The 21,785-nt window shown below is 61.3% G+C and overlaps 3 protein-coding genes across 3 annotated transcripts in view; all 3 read left to right on the top strand.

The window, feature by feature from the left end:
• The window catches only part of LOC137368882 (complement component C7-like), a 308,317-nt gene extending 300,061 nt beyond the window's left edge, over positions 1-8,256 (top strand). The window contains exons 16-17 of the mRNA XM_068029116.1: positions 1,061-1,245; positions 7,437-8,256. Of these exons, the coding sequence (XP_067885217.1) occupies positions 1,061-1,245; positions 7,437-7,651 (400 nt within the window). The 3' untranslated portion in view covers positions 7,652-8,256. The remainder of the gene's footprint in view (positions 1-1,060; positions 1,246-7,436) is intronic.
• A 151-nt stretch (positions 8,257-8,407) lies between these two features.
• On the top strand, positions 8,408-15,562 carry LOC137368776 (collagen alpha-1(I) chain-like). Its single transcript, XM_068028978.1, has 13 exons — positions 8,408-8,518; positions 8,805-9,013; positions 9,075-9,678; positions 10,003-10,050; positions 10,596-10,730; positions 12,089-12,305; positions 12,422-12,842; positions 13,723-14,136; positions 14,227-14,375; positions 14,466-14,818; positions 14,865-14,890; positions 14,999-15,185; positions 15,320-15,562. Exons 1-13 carry the CDS (start codon positions 8,408-8,410, stop codon positions 15,560-15,562), a joined length of 3,117 nt encoding a protein of 1,038 aa, XP_067885079.1.
• Positions 15,563-16,693: 1,131 nt separating this feature from the next.
• LOC137368775 (repetin-like) lies at positions 16,694-20,823 on the top strand. The gene is made up of 10 exons (XM_068028977.1): positions 16,694-17,020; positions 17,073-17,170; positions 17,263-17,515; positions 17,605-17,821; positions 18,324-18,682; positions 18,766-18,991; positions 19,161-19,297; positions 19,576-19,837; positions 19,989-20,293; positions 20,581-20,823. The coding sequence occupies exons 1-10, from the start codon at positions 16,694-16,696 to the stop codon at positions 20,821-20,823; spliced, it is 2,427 nt and encodes an 808-aa protein (XP_067885078.1).
• The last annotated feature ends 962 nt before the right edge of the window (positions 20,824-21,785 follow it).

Raw genomic sequence — 21,785 nt, 5'->3', positions numbered from 1 at the left:
CTGGTCTCTCTCTGCGCCCCTCTCTCTGCTCCGCTCTCTGTCTCTGCCCCCTCTCTCTCCACCCCCCACCCCTGCTTTCTCTCTGTGCTGCCCCCACCTTCTCTCTCTCTCTTGCACTCTCTCTCTCTCCCTCACTCTCTCTTTCTCTCTCTGCCCCACTCTCTCTCCACCCCACCTCCCACCCCCCGCTCTCTGCCTCCACTCTCTCTGCCCCTCTCTATCTCTGCTCCACTCTCTGTCTCTGCCCTATCTCTCTCCACCACCAACCCCCCAATCTCTGCCTCCACTCTCTCTTTGCCCCTCTCTATCTCTGCCCCCCCCCCCACCACTCTCTAACTCTGCCCCCCTCTCTCTCTCTCTGCCCCCCTCTCTCTCTCTCCACCAGCCCCACGCTCTCTGCCTCCACTCTCTCTCTGCCCCTCTCTATCTCTGCCTGCCCCCCACTCTCTCTCTGCCCCTCTCTATCTCCACCAGCCCCCCACTCTCTCTCTGCCTCCACTCTCTCTCTGCCCCTCTCTATCTCTGCCCCCCCACCACTCTCTCTCTCTGCCCCCCTCTCTCTCTCTCCACCAGCCCCACACTCTCTGCCTCCACTCTCTCTCTCTCCACCACCCCCCCAATCTCTGCCTCCACTCTCTCTTTGCCCCTCTCTATCTCTGCCCCCCCACCACTCTCTATCTCTGCCCTCCTCTCTCTCTCTCTCTCTCTCTGCCCCCCTCTCTCTCTCTCCACCAGCCCCACGCTCTCTGCCTCCACTCTCTCTCTGCCCCTCTCTATCTCTGCCAGCCCCCCACTCTCTCTTTGTCCCTCTCTATCTCTGCCCCCCCCACCACTCTCTATCTCTGCCCTCCTCTCTCTCCCTCTCTCTGCCCCCCTCTCTCTCTCTCCACCAGCCCCACGCTCTCTGCCTCCACTCTCTCTCTGCCCCTCTCTATCTCCACCAGCCCCCCACTCTCTCTCTGTCTCCGCTCTCTATCTTTCTGCGCCAGTCTCTCTTTGATCCCTCTCTCTCCCCCCCTGCGGTTTATTACTCCTCCCACTATGTGTTATGTCTCCCCAGATCCTCTCTGCCAGTCTGTGCGACGGATATTAAGAGGGGCAGAACCACCCTGCTGACTTTGTGCAAGATGCTTGCTCTGCAATGTCTGGGCAGAAATTATGAGTTAACTGAAGAGACTGCCTGTCAATCCTCACAAGCTGCAGTCAGAGAGTGTGGGTCCTGCTCACTCTGGGAACGGTGCGACGGTATGAGTGAAATCATCTTTACTGTAATATTTCTCCAAACCCCTCTGCACTATGTCCTGACTCCCAGTGGGCCTCTGCACTATGTCCTGACTCCCAGTGGGCCTCTGCGCTATGTCCTGACTCCCAGTGGGCCTCTGCACTATGTCCTGACTCCCAGTGGGCCTCTGCGCTATGTCCTGACTCCCAGTGGGCCTCTGCACTATGTCCTGACTCCCAGTGGGCCTCTGCACTATGTCCTGACTCCCAGTGGGCCTCTGCGCTATGTCCTGACTCCCAGTGGGCCTCTGCGCTATGTCCTGACCCAGTGGGCCTCTGCACTATGTCCTGACTCCCAGTGGGCCTCTGCACTATGTCCTGACTCCCAGTGGGCCTCTGCGCTATGTCCTGACTCCCAGTGGGCCTCTGCGCTATGTCCTGACCCAGTGGGCCTCTGCACTATGTCCTGACTCCCAGTGGGCCTCTGCACTATGTCCTGACTCCCAGTGGGCCTCTGCGCTATGTCCTGACCCAGTGGGCCTCTGCACTATGTCCTGACTCCCAGTGGGCCTCTGCGCTATGTCCTGACTCCCAGTGGGCCTCTGCGCTATGTCCTGACTCCCAGTGGGCCTCTGCACTATGTCCTGACCCAGAGGGCCTCTGCACTATGTCCTGACTCCCAGTAGGCCTCTGCACTATGTCCTGACCCAGTGGGCCTCTGCACTATGTCCTGACCCAGTGGGCCTCTGCACTATGTCCTGACTCCCAGTGGACCTCTGCTCTGTGTCCTGACTCCCAGTGGGCCTCTGCACTATGTCCTGACTCCCAGTAGGCCTCTGCGCTATGTCCTGACTCCCAGTGGGCCTCTGCACTATGTCCTGACCCAGTGGGCCTCTGCACTATGTCCTGACCCAGTGGGCCTCTGCACTATGTCCTGACTCCCAGTGGACCTCTGCTCTGTGTCCTGACTCCCAGTGGGCCTCTGCACTATGTCCTGACTCCCAGTGGGCCTCTGCACTATGTCCTGACTCCCAGTAGGCCTCTGCGCTATGTCCTGACTCCCAGTGGGCCTCTGCACTATGTCCTGACTCCCAGTAGGCCTCTGCTCTATGTCCTGACTCCCAGTGGGCCTCTGCACTATGTCCTGACTCCCAGTAGGCCTCTGCTCTATGTCCTGACTCCCAGTGGGCCTCTGCGCTATGTCCTGACTCCCAGTGGGCCTCTGCACTATGTCCTGACTCCCAGTGGGCCTCTGCGCTATGTCCTGACTCCCAGTGGGCCTCTGCACTATGTCCTGACTCCCAGTGGGCCTCTGCGCTATGTCCTGACTCCCAGTGGGCCTCTGCACTATGTCCTGACCCAGTGGGCCTCTGCACTATGTCCTGACTCCCAGTGGACCTCTGCTCTGTGTCCTGACTCCCAGTGGGCCTCTGCTCTGTGTCCTGACTCCCAGTGGGCCTCTGCGCTATGTCCTGACTCCCAGTGGGCCTCTGCTCTGTGTCCTGACTCCCAGTGGGCCTCTGCACTATGTCCTGACTCCCAGTGGGCCTCTGCACTATGTCCTGACCCAGTGGGCCTCTGCACTATGTCCTGACTCCCAGTGGGCCTCTGCTCTGTGTCCTGACTCCCAGTGGGCCTCTGCACTATGTCCTGACCCAGTGGGCCTCTGCTCTGTGTCCTGACTCCCAGTGGGCCTCTGCTCTGTGTCCTGACTCCCAGTGGGCCTCTGCACTATGTCCTGACTCCCAGTGGGCCTCTGCGCTATGTCCTGACTCCCAATGGGCTTCGGTTCCACTGGACCCAGCTGTTCCATACCCCCATTATTCATCTGAAAGCACAGGCAGCGAATGTTGACAAGCTGTTCACCCGTGAGGAAAGGGTTTACCCCCAAACCAGCACACACACTGTTAGCTTGGCTCAGTCGGAGCCCTCTCACCTCAGAGTCAAAATTCCTGGGTTCAAGTCCCACTCCAGAATCAGAGCATAAAAATCCAGTGCAGTACTGAGGGAGTACTACACTGTCAGAGGGTCAGTACTGAAGGATTGCCGCACTGTCAGAGGGTCAGTACTGAGGGAGTGCCGCACTGTCAGAGGGTCAGTACTGAGGGAGTGCCGCACTGTCAGAGGGTCAGTACTGAGGGAGTGCCACACTGTAAGAGGGTCAGTACTGAGGGAGTGCTGCACTGTTGGAGGGTCAGTACTGAGGGAGTGCCGCACTGTCAGAGGGTCAGTACTGAGGGAGTGCTGCACTGTCAGAGGGTCTGTACTGAGGGAGTGCTGCACTGTTGGAGGGGCAGTACTGAGGGAGTGCTGCACTGTCAGAGGGTCAGTACTGAGGGAATGCCTCCCTGTCGGAGGGTCAGTACTGAGGGAGTGCCGCACTGTCGGAGGGTCAGTACAGAGGGAATGCCTCCCTGTCGGAGGGTCAGTACTGAGGGAGTGCCGCACTGTCGGAGGGTCAGTACTGAGGGAATGCCTCCCTGTCGGAGGGTCAGTACTGAGGGAGTGCCGCACTGTCGGAGGGTCAGTACAGAGGGAGTGCTGCACTGTCAGAGGGTCAGTACTGAGGGAGTGCTGCACTGTCAGAGGGTCAGTACCGAGGGAGTTCCGCACTGTCAGAGGGTCAGTACCGAGGGAGTTCCGCACTGTCTGAGGTTCAGTACTGAGGGAGTGCTGCACTGTCAGAGGGTCAGTACTGAGGGAGCGCCTCCCTGTCGGAGGTTCAGTACTGAGGGAGTGCCGCACTGTCAGAGGGTCAGTACTGCGGGAGTGCCGCACTGTTGGAGGTTCAGTACTGAGGGAGTGCCTCCCTTTCGGAGGGTCAGTATTGAGGGAGTGCTGCACTGTCAGAGGGTCAGTACTGAGGGAGTGCTGCACTGTGAGAGGGTCAGTACCGAGGGAGCTCCGCACTGTCAGAGGGTCAGTACCGAGGGAGTTCCGCACTGTCGGAGGTTCAGTACTGAGGGCGTGCTGCACTGTCAGAGGGTCAGTACTGAGGGCGTGCTGCACTGTCAGAGGGTCAGTACTGAGGGCGCGCCTCCCTGTCGCAGGTTCAGTACTGAGGGCGTGCTGCACTGTCAGAGGGTCAGTACTGAGGGAGCGCCTCCCTGTCGGAGGTTCAGTACTGAGGGAGTGCCGCACTGTCAGAGGGTCAGTACTGCGGGAGTGCCGCACTGTTGGAGGGTCAGTACTGAGGGAGTGCTGCACTGTCAGAGGGTCAGTACTGAGGGAGTGCTGCACTGTCAGAGGGTCAGTACTGAGGGAGTGCTGCACTATCAGAAGGTCAGTACTGAGGGAATGCCGCACTGTTAGAGGGTCAGTACTGAGGGAGTGCTGCACTGTCAGAGGGTCAGTACCGAGGGAGTGCCGCACTGTCTGAGGTTCAGTACTGAGGGAGTGCCGCTCTGTCAGAGGGTCAGTATTGAGGGAGTGCTGCACTGTCAGAGGGTCAGTACTGAGGGAGTGCCTCCCTTTCGGAGGGTCAGTATTGAGGGAGTGCTGCACTGTCAGAGGGTCAGTACTGAGGGAGTGCTGCACTGTGAGAGGGTCAGTACCGAGGGAGCTCCGCACTGTCAGAGGGTCAGTCCCGAGGGAGTTCCGCACTGTCGGAGGTTCAGTACTGAGGGCGTGCTGCACTGTCAGAGGGTCAGTACTGAGGGAGCGCCTCCCTGTCGGAGGTTCACTACTGAGGGAGTGCCGCACTGTCAGAGGGTCAGTACTGCGGGAGTGCCGCACTGTTGGAGGGTCAGTACTGAGGGAGTGCTGCGCTGTCAGAGGGTCAGTACCGAGGGAGTTCCGCACTGTCAGAGGGTCAGTACTGAGGGAGTGCTGCACTGTCAGAGGGTCAGTACTGAGGGAGCGCCTCCCTGTCGGAGGTTCACTACTGAGGGAGTGCCGCACTGTCAGAGGGTCAGTACTGCGGGAGTGCCGCACTGTTGGAGGGTCAGTACTGAGGGAGTGCTGCACTGTCAGAAGGTCAGTACTGAGGGAATGCCGCACTGTCAGAGGGTCAGTACTGAGGCAGTGCTGCACTGTCAGAGGGTCTGTGTCGAGGGAGTGCTGCACTGTCAGAGGGTCAGTACTGCGGGAGTGCCGCACTGTCAGAGGGTCAGTACTGAGGGAGTGCTGCACTGTCAGAGGGTCTGTACTGAGGGAGTGCTGCACTATCAGAGGGTCAGTACTGAGGGAGTGCCGCACTGTCAGAGGGTCAGTACCGAGGGAGTGCCGCACTGTCGGAGGTTCAGTACCGAAGGAGTGCCGCACTGTCAGAGGGTCAGTACTGAGGGAGTGCTGCACTGTCAGAGGGTCAGTACTGAGGGAGTGCCTCCCTGTCGGAGGGTCGGTATTGAGGGAGTGCTGCACTGTCAGAGGGTCAGTACTGAGGGAGTGCTGCACTGTCAGAGGGTCAGTACTGAGGGAGCTCCGCACTGTCAGAGGGTCAGTAACGAGGGAGTTCCGCACTGTCGGAGGTTCAGTACTGAGGGAGTGCTGCACTGTCAGAGGGTCAGTGCTGAGGGAGTGCCTCCCTGTCGGAGGGTCAGTATTGAGGGAGTGCTGCACTGTCAGAGGGTCAGTACTGAGGGAGTGCTGCACTGTCAGAGGGTCAGTACTGAGGGAGCTCCGCACTGTCAGAGGGTCAGTACCGAGGGAGTTCCGCACTGTCGGAGGTTCAGTACTGAGGGAGTGCTGCACTGTCAGCGGGTCAGTACTGAGGGAGCTCCTCCCTGTCGGTGGTTCAGTACCGAGGGAGTGCTGCACTGTCAGAGGGTCAGTACTGAGGCAGTGCTGCGCTGTCAGAGGGTCAGTACTGAGGGAGTGCTGCACTGTCGGAAGGTCAGTACTGAGGGAGTGCTGCACTGTCAGAAGGTCAGTACTAAGGGACTGCTGCACTGTCAGAAGGTCAGTACTAAGGGAGTGCTGCACTGTCAGAGGGTCAGTACTGAGGGAGTGCTGCACTGTCAGAAGGTCAGTACTGAGGGAGTGCTGCACTGTCGGAGGGTCAGTACTAAGGGAGCGCCTCCCTGTCGGAGGTTCAGTACTGAGGGAGTGCTGCACTGTCAGAGGGTCAGTACCGAGGGAGTGCTGCACTGTCAGAGGGTCAGTACTGAGGGAGCGCCTCCCTGTCGGAGGTTCAGTACTGAGAAAGTGCTGCACTGTTTGAGGTGCTGTCTCTCAGACGAGATGTTAAACTGCGGCCCTCTCTCTTTGTAAAAGATCCCACGGCCGCTATTTTGAAGAGCAGGAGTTCTCCCTGGTGCCTTGGCCAATATTTGTCCTTCTATCAGTATCACAAAAACAGATTATCTGGTCATTATCACATTGCTGTTTTTGGGATCTTGCTGTGTGCAAATTGGTTGCCGCTTTTCCTGCTTTACAACAGTGACTACACTTCAAAAAGTATTTCATTGACTGTAAAGCACTTTGAGACGTGCCGAGGTGGTGAAAGGTGCTTTGGAAATGTAAACTCCTCTTTACAGTTTCCAGTGCCTGCATTTCCTCACTCGGCAGAGTGTCTAAGTGCCGTGTCCTTCCTACCTCTCAGACTGCGAGCAGCTCACTCAGGACAGGCCAGGGATGCAGCCTCAGCCTTTCCTGCTCGCTGTGGCACTGAACCCCAGCAGCCAGAGTGCCGGTGGGGGCTCAGTATCACTCGATTAGAGATCAGGATTCGCAGGTCCCGATCAGTACCCTTCTGTGTGACCCAGATACACAGAATGATCCCAGCACAGGATCAGGCAGGGCCAAGGCCCACCCGATATTGTGAGGGGGAGAGGCAGGGGACAAAATAGGAGGGATGGGTGGACGGGAAGATAGGGTGGGGGCAGATTGGGAGGAGCAAGGAGCGATGGGGAAGGAGGGGACAATTTGGAGGGAGATAGGGGCAATGGGAAGGGGGAATGGAGTGAGAGGGTGTGATGGGGGAACAATAGGGAGGGAGTGAGGGGTGATGGGGATGGAGAGCAGCAATGAGGAGGGGAAATTGAGGGGGGAGTTGGGAGGGAGATAGAGAGGGAGTGAACAGTGATGGGGAGAGAGTGAATTGAACCATTAAATAACTAATTAAATATTAAGTATTGCGATGCTGTTTTGTGATCTTGCTGTGTAAAATGACTGCTGGATTTGGCTCCAGCCTTGTGCAGCCTGTAAAGCAGCTGCTAATGTGTCTGAACGATGTGTTTGGCTGTTTTGTGAATGTTGTTCCTGTTCCTTTGCAGCTGAGCGAGGTCACTGTGTGTGTAAGAGTTCGGAGGAATGTACTGATGGAGGGATTGAATTCTGCGCCGTGATGGAGGGTAGTGAGGCGGAGGAGACAGTCTCCGAGTGTCAGGCGGGTGTCTGGAAGTGTCAGGGAAAACCCTTCATCTTCATCGCCCCCCATCCATGTTTCAATCGCTCGGCCGTCACGTCTCTGTATGACTTGGTGGGTTAAAGGTCACTGAGGCCTCACCGTCCACTGGTCTCTGAGACCCTACCCTCGACACCCTCACCCTCGACACCTTCACCCTCACCACCCTCCTCCTCGACACCCCCCCAGCACCCTCACCTCGACCCCCTCATCTTCACCACCCTCACACTCGACACCCTCACCACCCTCACCCTCACCCCCCTCACGCTCAACACCTTCACCCTCAACACATTCACCCTCGACATCCTCACCATCAATACCGTCACCATCAACACCCTCAACACCCTCACCCTCAACACCCTCGCCCCTAAAACCCTCAATCCCACCTCACCCCGAAAACCCTCAATCTCACCTCATCCCAGCACCCTCCCTACTCAACCCTTGACCCCAGTCCCCAACAGCCCTCACTCCCCATCACTACCCCTCCCCTTTACCCCTCTCACTCCACTACCCTCACTCCCCAACCCACGCCACCTTCCCTCTGCCCTACCCCCTTCTCCCACCACCTCCACCCACTCCGCGTCCCTCATCCCCCCCAAAACCCCCTCCCCAGTGACGTTGCTCCAGGGTGGCCTAACCACACTCATTCTGCTTTCTCTTTGATCGCAATAAACTTTTTCCAGTGCTAATGATGCCATCACATTTACTGGCTCAATTTATTGTGTTTATGGACAACAAACCGATGGGGGGTCTTGGCTAAAGTGGGCGGGGCCATGGTGGGGTGGGAGCCAAGGAAACATGGGCTAATTTGGGACTGAGGTCCGGTAGGATAGAGTTCCCATGGGATTGAGTTTGAACAAGACCGCCAGGGCTACGGAGATCACCGAGACCACCGGGATCACCAGGAATACATGGGTCACCGAGACCACCGGGATCACCAGGGCTACAGGGGTCACCGAGACCACCGGGATCACCAGGGCTACAGGGGTCACCGAGACCACCGGGATCACCAGGGCTACAGGGATCACCGAGACCACCGGGATCACCAAAGCTACAGAGATCACTGGGATCACCAGGGCTGCAGGGGTCACCGGGATCACCAGGGCCACAGGGGTTGCCGAGACCACCGGGATCACCAGGGCTACAGGGATCAGCAGGGCTACAGAGATCGCCGAGACCACCGGGATCACCAGGGCTACAGGGATCACCGAGACCACCGGAATCACCAGGGCTACAGGGGTCACCGAGACCACCGGGATCACCAGGGCTTCAGGGATCACCGAGACCACCGGAATCACCAGGGCTGCAGGGGTCACCGAGACCAGGGGGATCACCAGGGCCACAGGGGTCATCGAGACGACCGGGATCACCAGGGCTACAGGGATCACCAAGACCACAAGGATCACCGGGGCTACACGGGTCACCGACACCACCGGGATCACCAGGGCTACAGAGATCACCGAGACCACAAGGATCACCGGGGCTACATGGGTCGCCGAGACCACAGGGATCACCGGGGCTACAGAAGTCTCCGAGACCACCGGGATCACCAGGGCTACAGGGGTCACCGAGACCACCGGGATCACCAGGGCTACAGGCGTCACCGACACCACCGGGATCACCAGGGCCACGGGGATCACCAAGACCACCGGGATCACCAGGGCTACAGAGAACACTGGGATCACCAGGGTTACAGGGGTCACCGAGACCACCAGGATCACCAGGGCTACAGAGATCACCGAGACCACCGGGATCACCGGGGCTACATGGGTCGCCGAGACCACAGGGATCACCGGGGCTACAGGGGTTACCGAGACCACCAGGATCACCAGGGCTACAGGGGTCACCGAGACCACTGGGATCACCAGGGCTACAGGTGTCACCGAGATCACCGGGATCACCAGGGCTACAGAGGTCACCGAGACCACAGGGATCACCAGGGTTACAGGGCTCACCGAGACTACCGGGATCATCGGGGCTACAGGGGTCGCCGAGACCACCAGGATCACCAGGGCTACAGAGATCACTGGGATCACCAGGGCTACAGGGGTGACTGGGATCACCAGGGCTACAGGGGTCACAGAGACCACTGGGAATATCAGGGCTACGGGGCTCACCAGGGCTACAGGGATCACCAAGACCACTAGGACCACCAGGGCTACAGGGGCGCAGAGACCACTGGGGTTACCAGGTTACAGGGGTCACCAAGACCACCGTGATCACCAGGGCTACAGGGGTTGCCGAGACCACCGGGATCACCAGGGCTACTGGGATCACCAAGACCACTGGGACCACCAGGGCTACAGGGGTCACCGAGACCACGGGGATCACCAGGGCTACAGGGGTCACCGAGAACACCGGGATCACCAGGGCTACAGGGGTCAGCGACACCACCGGGATCACCAGGGTTACTGGGGTCACCGAGACCACCAGGATCACCAGGGCTACAGGGATCACCAAGACCACTGGGACCACCAGGGCTACAGGGCTGACCGAGACCACCGGGATCACCAGGGTTACAGGGGTCACCGAGACCACCAGGATCACCAGGGCTACAGAGATAACCGAGACCACAAGGATCACCGGGGCTACATGGGTCGCCGAGACCACAGGGATCACCGAGGCTGCAGGGGTCACCGAGACCACCGGGATCACCAGGGCTACAGAGATCACTGGGTTCACCAGGGCCACTGGGGTCACCAAGACCACCGGGATCACCAGGGCTACAGGGGTCACCGAGACCACCGGGATCACCAGGGCTACAGAGGTCACCGAGACCACAGGGATCACCAGGGTTACAGGGGTCACTGAGACCACCGAGATCACCAGGGCTACAGGGGTCACCGAGACCACCGGGATCACCAGGGCTAGAGGGGTCACCGAGACCACCGGGATCACCAGGGCTACAGGGGTCACCGACACCACCGGGATCACCAGGGATCACCGAGACCACCGGGATCACCAGGGCTACAGAGATCACTGGGATCACCAGGGCTACAGGGGTCACCGAGACCACCGGGATCACCAGGGTTACAGGCGTCACCGAGACCACCAGGATCACCAGGGCTACAGAGATCACCGAGACCACCGGGATCACCGGGGCTACATGGGTCGCCGAGACCACAGGGATCACCGGGGCTACAGGGGTCACCGAGACCACCGGGTTCACCAGGGCCACTGGGGTCAACGAGACCACCGGGATCACCAGGGCTACAGGGGTCACCGAGACCACCGGGATCACCAGGGCTACAGAGGTCACCGAGACCACAGGGATCACCAGGGTTACAGGGGTCACTGAGACCACCGAGATCACCAGGGCTACAGGGGTCACCGAGACCACCGGGATCACCAGGGCTACAGGGGTCACCGAGACCACCGGGATCACCAGGGCTACAGAGGACACCGAGACCACAGGGATCACCAGGGCTACAGGGGTCACCGAGACCACCGGGATCACCAGGGCTACAGAGGTCACCGAGAACACAGGGATCACCAGGGTTACAGGGGTCACCGAGCCCACTGGGATCACCAGGGCTACAGAGATCACCGAGACCACAGGGATCACTGGGGCTACAGAGGTCACCGAGACCACAGGGATCACCAGGGTTACAGGGGTCACCGAGCCCACCGGGATCACCAGGGCTACAGAGGTCACCGAGACCACAGGGATCACTGGGGCTGCAGGGGTCACCGAGACCACAGGGATCCGGGGCTACAGGGGTCGCCGAGACCACCAGGATCACCAGGGCAACAGGGGTCACCGAGAACACCGGGATCACCAGGGCTACAGGGGTCAGCGACACCACCGGGATCACCAGGGTTACAGGGGTCACCGAGACCACCAGGATCACCAGGGCTACAGGGATCACCAAGACCACTGGGACCACCAGGGCTACAGGGCTCACCGAGACCACCGGGATCACCAGGGGTACAGGGGTCACCGAGACCACTGGGATCACCAGGGCTACAGGGGTCACCGACACCACCGGGATCACCAGGGTTACAGGGGTCACCGAGACCACCAGGATCACCAGGGCTACAGAGATAACCGAGACCACAAGGATCACCGGGGCTACATGGTTCGCCGAGACCACAGGGATCACCGAGGCTGCAGGGGTCACAGAGACCACCGGGATCACCAGGGCCACAGGGATCACCGAGACCACCGGGATCACCAGGGCTACAGGGATCACCGAGACCACCGGGATCACCAGGGCTACAGAGATCACTGGGTTCACCAGGGCCACTGGGGTCACCAAGACCACCGGGATCACCAGGGCTACAGGGGTCACCGAGACCACCGGGATCACCAGGGCTACAGAGGTCACCGAGACCACAGGGATCACCAGGGTTACAGGGGTCACTGAGACCACCGAGATCACCAGGGCTACAGGGGTCACCGAGACCACCGGGATCACCAGGGCTAGAGGGGTCACCGAGACCACCGGGATCACCAGGGCTACAGGGGTCACCGACACCACCGGGATCACCAGGGATCACCGAGACCACCGGGATCACCAGGGCTACAGAGATCACTGGGATCACCAGGGCTACAGGGGTCACCGAGACCACCGGGATCACCAGGGTTACAGGCGTCACCGAGACCACCAGGATCACCAGGGCTTCAGAGATCACCGAGACCACCGGGATCACCGGGGCTACATGGGTCGCCGAGACCACAGGGATCACCGGGGCTACAGGGGTCACCGAGACCACCGGGATCACCAGGGCTACAGGGGTCACCGAGACCACCGGGATCACCAGGGCTACAGAGGTCACCGAGACCACCGGGATCATCGGGGCTACAGAGATCACTGGGATCACCAGGGCTACAGGGGTGACTGGGATCACCAGGGCTACAGGGGTCACAGAGACCACTGGGACCATCAGGGCTACGGGGCTCACCAGGGCTACAGGGATCACCAAGACCACTAGGACCACCAGGGCTACAGGGGCGCCAAGACCACTGGGGTTACCAGGTTACAGGGGTCACCAAGACCACCGTGATCAACAGGGCTACAGGGGTTGCCGAGAGCACCGTGATCACCAGGGCTACAGGGATCACCAAGACCACTGGGACACCAGGGCTACAAGGGTCACCGAGACCACCGGGATCACCAGGGCGACAGGGGTCACCGAGACCACCGGGATCACCAGGGCTACTGGGGTCACCGACACCACCAGGATCACCAGGGTTACAGGGGTCACAGAGACCACCCGGATCACCAGGGCTACAGGGATCACCAAGACCACTGGGACCACCAGGGCTACAGGGGTCACCGAGACCACCGGGATCACCAGGGCTACAGGGGTCACCGAGACCACCGGGATCACCAGGGCTACAGGGGTCACCGACACCACCGGGATCACCAGGGTTACAGAGATCACAGAGACCACCAGGATCACCAGGGCTACAGAGATCACCGAGACCACAAGGATCACCGGGGCTACAGGGATCACCGAGACCACCGGGATCACCAGGGCTACAGAGATCACTGGGATCACCAGGGCCACTGGGGTCACAGAGTCCACCGGGATCACCAGGGCTACAGGGATCACCGAGACCACCGGGATCACCAGGGCTACAGGGATCACCGAGACCACCGGGATCACCAGGGCTACAGAGATCACTGGGTTCACCAGGGCCACTGGGGTCAACGAGACCACCGGGATCACCAGGGCTACAGGGGTCACCGAGACCAGCGGGATCACCAGGGCTACAGAGGTCACCGAGACCACAGGGATCACCAGGGTTACAGGGGTCACTGAGACCACCGAGATCACCAGGGCTACAGGGGTCACCGAGACCACCGGGATCACCAGGGCTACAGGGGTCACCGAGACCACCGGGATCACCAGGGCTACAGAGGACACCGAGACCACAGGGATCACCAGGGCTACAGGGGTCACCGAGACCACCGGGATCACCAGGGCTACAGAGGTCACCGAGACCACCAGGATCACCAGGGCTACAGGGGTCACCGAGACCACCGGGATCACCAGGGCTACAGAGGTCACCGAGAACACAGGGATCACCAGGGTTACAGGGGTCACCGAGCCCACTGGGATCACCAGGGCTACAGAGATCACCGAGACCACAGGGATCACTGGGGCTACAGAGGTCACCGAGACCACAGGGATCACCAGGGTTACAGGGGTCACCGAGCCCACCGGGATCACCAGGGCTGCAGAGGTCACCGAGACCACAGGGATCACTTGGGCTGCAGGGGTCACCGAGACCACAGGGATCCGGGGCTACAGGGGTCGCCGAGACCACCAGGATCACCAGGGCAAGAGAGATCACTGGGATCACCAGGGCTACAGGGGTCACAGAGACCACTGGGACCACCAGGGCTACAGGGATCACCAAGACCAGTGGGACCACCAGGGCTACAGGGGTCACCGAGACCACCGGGATCACCAGGGCTACAGAGGTCACCGAGACCACAGGGATCACCAGGGTTACAGGGGTCACCGAGACCACCAGGATCATCGGGGCTACAGGGGTCGCCGAGACCACCAGGATCACCAGGGCAACAGAGATCACTGGGATCACCAGGGCTACAGGGGTGACGGGGATCACCAGGGCCACAGGGGTCACAGAGACCACTGGGACCATCAGGGCTACGGGGCTCACCAGGGCTCCAGGGATCACCAAGACCACTAGGACCACCAGGGCTACAGGGGCGCCGAGACCACTGGGGTTACCAGGTTACAGGGGTCACCAAGACCACCGTGATCACCAGAGCTACAGGGGTTGCCGAGACCACCGGGATCACCAGGGCTACAGGGATCACCAAGACCACTGGTACCACCAGGGCTACAGGGGTCACCGAGACCACCGGGATCACCAGGGCTACAGGGGTCACCGAGACCACCGGGATATCCAGGGCTACAGGGGTCACCGACACCACCAGGATCACCAGGGCTACAGGGGTCACCGAGACCACCAGGATCACCAGGGCTACAGCGGTCACCAAGACCACTGGGACCACCAGGGCTACAGGGGTCACCGAGACCACCGGGATCACCAGGGCTACAGGGGTCACCGATGCCACCGGGATCACTAGGGCTACAGGGGTCACCGACACCACCGGGATCACCAGGGTTACAGGGGTCACCGAGACCACCTGGATCACCAGGGCTACAGAGATCACCGAGACCACAAGAATCATCGGGGCTACATGGGTCGCCGAGACCACAGGGATAACCGGGGCTACAGGGGTCACCGAGACCACCGGGATCACCAGGGCTACAGGGATCACCGAGACCACCGGGATCACCAGGGCTACAGAGATCACTGGGATCACCAGGGCCACTGGGGTCACCGAGACCACTGGGATCACCAGGGCTACAGGGATCACCGACACCACCGGGATCACCAGGGCTACAGGGATCACTGTGATCACCAGGGCTACAGGGGTCACAGAGACCACTGGGACCACCAGGGCTACGGGGCTCACCAGGGCTACAGGGATCACCAAGACCACTAGGACCACCAGGGCTACAGGGGCGCCGAGACCACTGGGGTTACCAGGTTACAGGGGTCACCAAGACCACCGTGATCACCAGGGCTACAGAGGTTGCCGAGACCACCGGGATCACCAGGGCTACAGGGGTCACTGACACCACCGGGATCACCAGGGCTACAGGGGTCACCGAGACCACCGGGATCACCAGGGCTACAGGGGTCACCGAGACCACCGGGATCACCAGGGCTACAGGGGTCACCGACACCACCGGGATCACCAGGGCTACAGAGGTCACCGAGACCACAGGGATCACCAGGGTTACAGTGGTCACCGAGACCACCAGGATCATCGGGGCTACAGGGGTCGCCGAGACCACCAGGATCACCAGGGCTACAGAGATCACTGGGATCACCAGGGCTACAGGGGTGACTGGGATCACCAGGGCGACAGGGGTCACAGAGACCACTGGGACCATCAGGGCTACGGGGCTCACCAGGGCTACAGGGATCACCAAGACCACTAGGACCACCAGGGCTACAGGGGCGCCGAGACCACTGGGGTTACCAGGTTACAGGGGTCACCAAGACCACCGTGATCACCAGGGCTACAGGAGTTGCCGAGACCACCGGGATCCCCAGGGCTACAGGGATCACCAAGACCACTGGGACTACCAGGGCTACAGGGGTCACCGAGACCACAGGGATCACCAGGGCTACAGGGGTCACCGAGACCACCGGGATCACCAGGGCTACAGGGGTCACCGACACCACCGGGATCACCAGGGCGACAGGGGTCACCGAGACCACCAGGATCACCAGGGCTGCAGGGATCACCAAGACCACTGGGACCACCAGGGCTACAGGGTTCACCGAGACCACCGGGATCACCAGGGCTGCAGGGGTCACCGAGACCACCGGGATCACCAGGGCAACAGGGGTCACCGACACCACCGGGATCACCAGGGTTACATGGGGTCACCGAGACTACCAGGATCACCAGGGCTACAGAGATCACCGAGACCACAAGAATCACCGGGGCTACATGGGTCGCCGAGACCACAGGGATCACCAGGGCTACAGGGGTCACCGAGACCACCGGGATCACCAGGGCTACAGGGATCACTGGGATCACCAGGGCCACTGGGGTCACCGAGACCACCGGGATCACCAGGGCTACAGGGATCACCGAGACCACCGGGATCACCAGGGCTACAGGAATCACCGAGACCAACGGGATCACCAGGGCTACAGAGATCACTGGGTTCACCAGGGCCACTGGGGTCACCGAGGCCACCGGGATCACCAGGGCTACAGGGGTCACCGAGACCACCGGGATCACCAGGGCTACAGGGGTCACCGACACCACCGGGATCACCAGGGTTACAGGGGTCACCGAGACCACCAGGATCACCAGGGCTACAGAGATCACCGAGACCACAAGAATCACCGGGGCTACATGGTTCGCCGAGACCACAGGGATCACCGGGGCTACAGGGGTCACCGAGACCACCGGGATCACCAGGGCTACAGGGATCACCGAGACCACGGGGATCACCAGGGCTACAGAGATCACTGGGATCACCAGGGCCACTGGGGTCACCGAGACCACCGGGATCACCAGGGCTACAGGGATCACCGAGACCACCGGGATCACCATGGCTACAGGGATCACCGAGACCACTGGGATCACCAGGGCTACAGAGATCACTGGGTTCACCAGGGCCACTGGGGTCACCGAGGCCACCGGGATCACCAGGGCTACAGGGGTCACCGAGACCACTGGGATCACCAGGGCTACAGAGGTCACCGAGACCACAGTGATCACCAGGGTTACAGGGGTCAACGAGCCCACCTGGATCACCAGGGCTACAGAGGTCACCGAGACCACCGGGATCACCAGGGCTACGGTGGTCACCAAGACCACCGGGATCACCAGGGCTACAGGGGTCACCGAGACCACCGGGCTCACCAGGGCTACAGGGGTCACCGAGACCACCGGGATCACCAGGGCTACAGAGGTCACCGAGACCACAGGGATCACCAGGGTTACAGGGGTCACCGAGACCACCGGGATCATCAGGGCTGCAGAGGTCACCGAGACCACCGGGATCACCAGGGCTACAGGGGTCACCGTGACCACCGGGATCACCAGGGCTACAGAGGTCACCGAGACCACAGGGATCACCAGGGTTACAGGGGTCACCGAGACCACCGGGATCACCAGGGCTACAGAGATCACTGGGTTCACCAGGGCCACTGGGGTCACCGAGGCCACCGGGATCACCAGGGCTACAGGGGTCACCGAGACCACCGGGATCACCAGGGCTACAGGGGTCACCGACACCACCGGGATCACCAGGGTTACAGGGGTCACCGAGACCACCAGCATCACCAGGGCTACAGAGATCACCGAGACCACAAGAATCACCGGGGCTACATGGGTCGCCGAGACCACAGGGATCACCGGGGCTACAGGGGTCACCGAGACCACCGGGATCACCAGGGCTACAGGGATCACCGAGACCACCGGGATCACCAGGGCTACAGAGATCACTGGGATCACCAGGGCCAGTGGGGTCACCGAGACCACCGGGATCACCAGGGCTACAGGGATCACCGAGACCACCGGGATCACCATGGCTACAGGGATCACCCAGACCACCGGGATCACCAGGGCTACAGAGATCACTGGGTTCACCAGGGCCACTGGGGTCACCGAGGCCACCGGGATCACCAGGGCTACAGGGGTCACCGAGACCACCGGGATCACCAGGGCTACAGAGGTCACCGAGACCACAGGGATCACCAGGGTTACAGGGGTCACCGAGACCACCGGGATCACCAGGGCTACAGAGGTCACCGAGACCACCGGGATTACCAGGGCTACAGGGGTTACCGAGACCACCGGGATCACCAGGGCTACAGGGGTCACCGAGACCACCGGGATCACCAGGGCTACAGGGGTCACCGAGACCACCGGGATCACCAGGGCTACAGAGGTCACCGAGACCACAGGGATCACCAGGGTTACAGGGGTCACCGAGACCACCGGGACCACCAGGGCTACAGAGGTCACCGAGACCACCGGGATCACCAGGGCTACAGGGGTCACCGTGACCACCGGGATCACCAGGGCTACAGAGGTCACCGAGACCACAGGGATCACCAGGGTTACAGGGGTCACCGAGCCCACCGGGATCACCAGGGCTACAGAGATCACCGAGACCACAGGGATCACTGGGGCTACAGAGGTCACCGAGACCACAGGGATCACCAGGGTTACAGGGGTCACCGAGCCCACCGGGATCACCAGGGCTACAGAGGTCACCAAGACCACAGGGATCACTGGGGCTACAGGAGTCACCGAGACCACAGAGATCATCGGGGCTACAGGGGTCGCCGAGACCACCAGGATCACCAGGGCTACAGAGATCACCGGGATGACCAGGGCTACAGGGGTCACCGAGACCACCGGGATCACCAGGGCTACAGTGGTCACTGAGACCACCGGGATCACCAGGGCTACAGAGGTCACCGAGACCACAGGGATCACGAGGGTTACAGGGGTCTCCGAGAGCACCGGGATCACCAGGGCTGCAGAGGTCACCGAGACCACCGGGATCACCAGGGCTACAGGGGTCACCGTGACCACCGGGATCACCAGGGCTACAGAGGTCACCGAGACCACAGGGATCACCAGGGTTACAGGTGTCACCGAGACCACCAGGATCACCAGGGCTACAGAGATCACTGGGTTCACCAGGGCCACTGGGGTCAACGAGGCCACCGGGATCACCAGGGCTACAGGGGTCACCGACACCACTGGGATCACCAGGGTTACAGGGGTCACCGAGACCACCAGCATCACCAGGGCTACAGAGATCACCGAGACCACAAGAATCACCGGGGCTACATGGGTCGCCGAGACCACAGGGATCACCGGGGCTACAGGGGTCACCGAGACCACCGGGATCACCAGGGCTACAGGGATCACCGAGACCACCGGGATCACCAGGGCTACAGAGATCACTGGGATCACCAGGGCCACTAGGGTCACCGAGACCACCGGGATCACCAGGGCTACAGGGATCACCGAGACCACCGGGATCACCATGGTTACAGGGATCACCGAGACCACCGGGATCACCAGGGCTACAGAGATCACTGGGTTCACCAGGGCCACTGGGGTCACCGAGGCCACCGGGATCACCAGGGCTACAGGGGTCACCGAGACCACCGGGATCACCAGGGCTACAGAGGTCACCGAGACCACAGGGATCACCAGGGTTACAGGGGTCACCGAGAGCACCGGGATCACCAGGGCTAGAGAGGTCACCGAGACCACCGGGATCACCAGGGCTACAGGGGTCACCGAGACCACCGGGATCACCAGGGCTACAGGGGTCACCGAGACCACCGGGATCACCAGGGCTACAGGGGTCACCGAGACCACCGGGATCACCAGGGCTACAGAGGTCACCGAGACCACAGGGATCACCAGGGTTACAGGGGTCACCGAGACCACCGGGATCACCAGGGCTACAGAGGTCACCGAGACCACCGGGATCACCAGGGCTACAGGGGTCACCGTGACCACCGGCATCACCAGGGCTACAGAGGTCACCGAGACCACAGGGATCACCAGGGTTACAGGGCTCACCGAGACCACCGGGATCACCAGGGCTACAGAGATCACCGAGACCATAGGGATCACTGGGGCTACAGAGGTCACCGAGACCACAGGGATCACCAGGGTTACAGGGGTCACCGAGCCCACCGGGATCACCAGGGCTACAGAGGTCACTGAGACCACAGGGATCACTGGGGCTACAAGAGTCACCGAGACCACAGGGATCATCAGGCCAAAGGGGTCGCCGAGACCACCAGGAACTCCAGGGCTACAGAGATCACTGGGATCACCAGGGCTACAGGGGTGACCGGGATCACCAGGGCTACAGGGGTCACAGACACCACTGGGACCATCAGGGCTACGGGGCTCACCAGGGCTACAGGGATCACCAAGACCACTAGGACCACCAGGGCTACAGGGGCGCCGAGACCACTGGGGTTACCAGGTTACAGGGGTCACCAAGACCACCGTGATCACCAGGGCTACAGGGGTTGCCGAGACCACCGGGATCCCCAGGGCTACAGGGATCACCAAGACCACTGGGACCACCAGAGCTACAGGGTTCACCGAGACCACCGGGATCACCAGGGCTACAGAGGTCACCGAGACCACAGGGATCACCAGGGTTACAGGGGTCACCGAGACCACCGGGATCACCAGGGCTACAGAGGTCACCGAGACCACCGGGATCACCAGGGCTACAGGGGTCACCGAGACCACCGGGATCACCAGGGCTACAGAGGTCACCGAGACCACAGGGATCACCAGGGCTACAGGGGTCACAGAGACCACTGGGACCACCAGGGCTACAGGGATCACCAAGACCACTGGGACCACCAGGGCTACAGGGGTCACCGAGACCACCGGGATCACCAGGGCTACAGGTGTCACCGAGACCACCGGGATCACCAGGGCTACAGAGGTCACCGAGATCACAGGGATCACCAGGGTTACAGGGGTCACCGAGACCACCAGGATCATCGGGGCTACAGGGGTCGCCGAGACCACCAGGATCACCAGGGCTACAGAGATCACTGGGATCACCAGGGCTACAGGGGTGACTGGGATCACCAGGGCTACAGGGGACACAGAGACCACTGGGACCATCAGGGCTACGGGGCTCACCAGGGCTACAGGGATCACCAAGACCACTAGGAGCACCAGGGCTACAGGGGCGCCGAGACCACTGGGGTTACCAGGTTACAGGGGTCACCGAGACCACCGTGATCACCAGGGCTACAGGGGTTGCCGAGACCACCAGGATCCCCAGGGCTACAGGGATCACCAAGACCACTGGGACCACCAGGGCTACAGGGGTCACCGAGACCACAGGGATCACCAGGGCTACAGGGGTCACCGAGACCACCGGGATCACCAGGGCTACAGGGGTCACCGACACCACCGGGATCACCAGGGCGACAGGGGTCACCGAGACCACCAGGATCACCAGGGCTGCAGGGATCACCAAGACCACTGGGACCACCAGGGCTACAGGGGTCACCGAGACCACCGGGATCACCAGGGCTACAGGGGTCACCGAGACCACCGGGATCACCAGGGCTACAGGGGTCACCGACACCACCGGGATCACCAGGGCTACAGAGGTCACCGAGACCACAGGGATCACCAGGGTTACAGGGGTCACCGAGACCACCAGGATCACAGGGGCTACAGGGGTCGCCGAGACCACCAGGATCACCAGGGCTACAGAGATCACTGGGATCACCAGGGCTACAGGGGTGACTGGGATCACCAGGGCTACAGGGGTCACAGAGACCACTGGGACCATCAGGGCTACGGGGCTCACCAGGGCTACAGGGATCACCAAGACCACTAGGACAACCAGGGCTACAGGGGCGCCGAGACCACTGGGGTTACCAGGTTACAGGGGTCACCAAGACCACCGTGATCACCAGGGCTACAGGGGTTGCCGAGACCACCGGGATCCCCAGGGCTACAGGGATAACCAAGACCACTGGGACCACCAGGGCTACAGGGGTCACCGAGACCACCGGGATCACCAGGGCTACAGAGGTCACCGAGACCACAGGGATCACCAGGGTTACAGGGGCCACCGAGACCACCGGGATCACCAGGGCTACAGAGGTCACCGAGAC

The sequence above is a fragment of the Heterodontus francisci genome, chromosome 4 (assembly GCF_036365525.1).
Source record: "Heterodontus francisci isolate sHetFra1 chromosome 4, sHetFra1.hap1, whole genome shotgun sequence".
NCBI classification, from domain to species: Eukaryota; Metazoa; Chordata; class Chondrichthyes; order Heterodontiformes; family Heterodontidae; genus Heterodontus; species Heterodontus francisci.
Note: the sequence above shows the minus strand (reverse complement) of the source record. Positions and strands in the feature narration are given on the sequence as shown.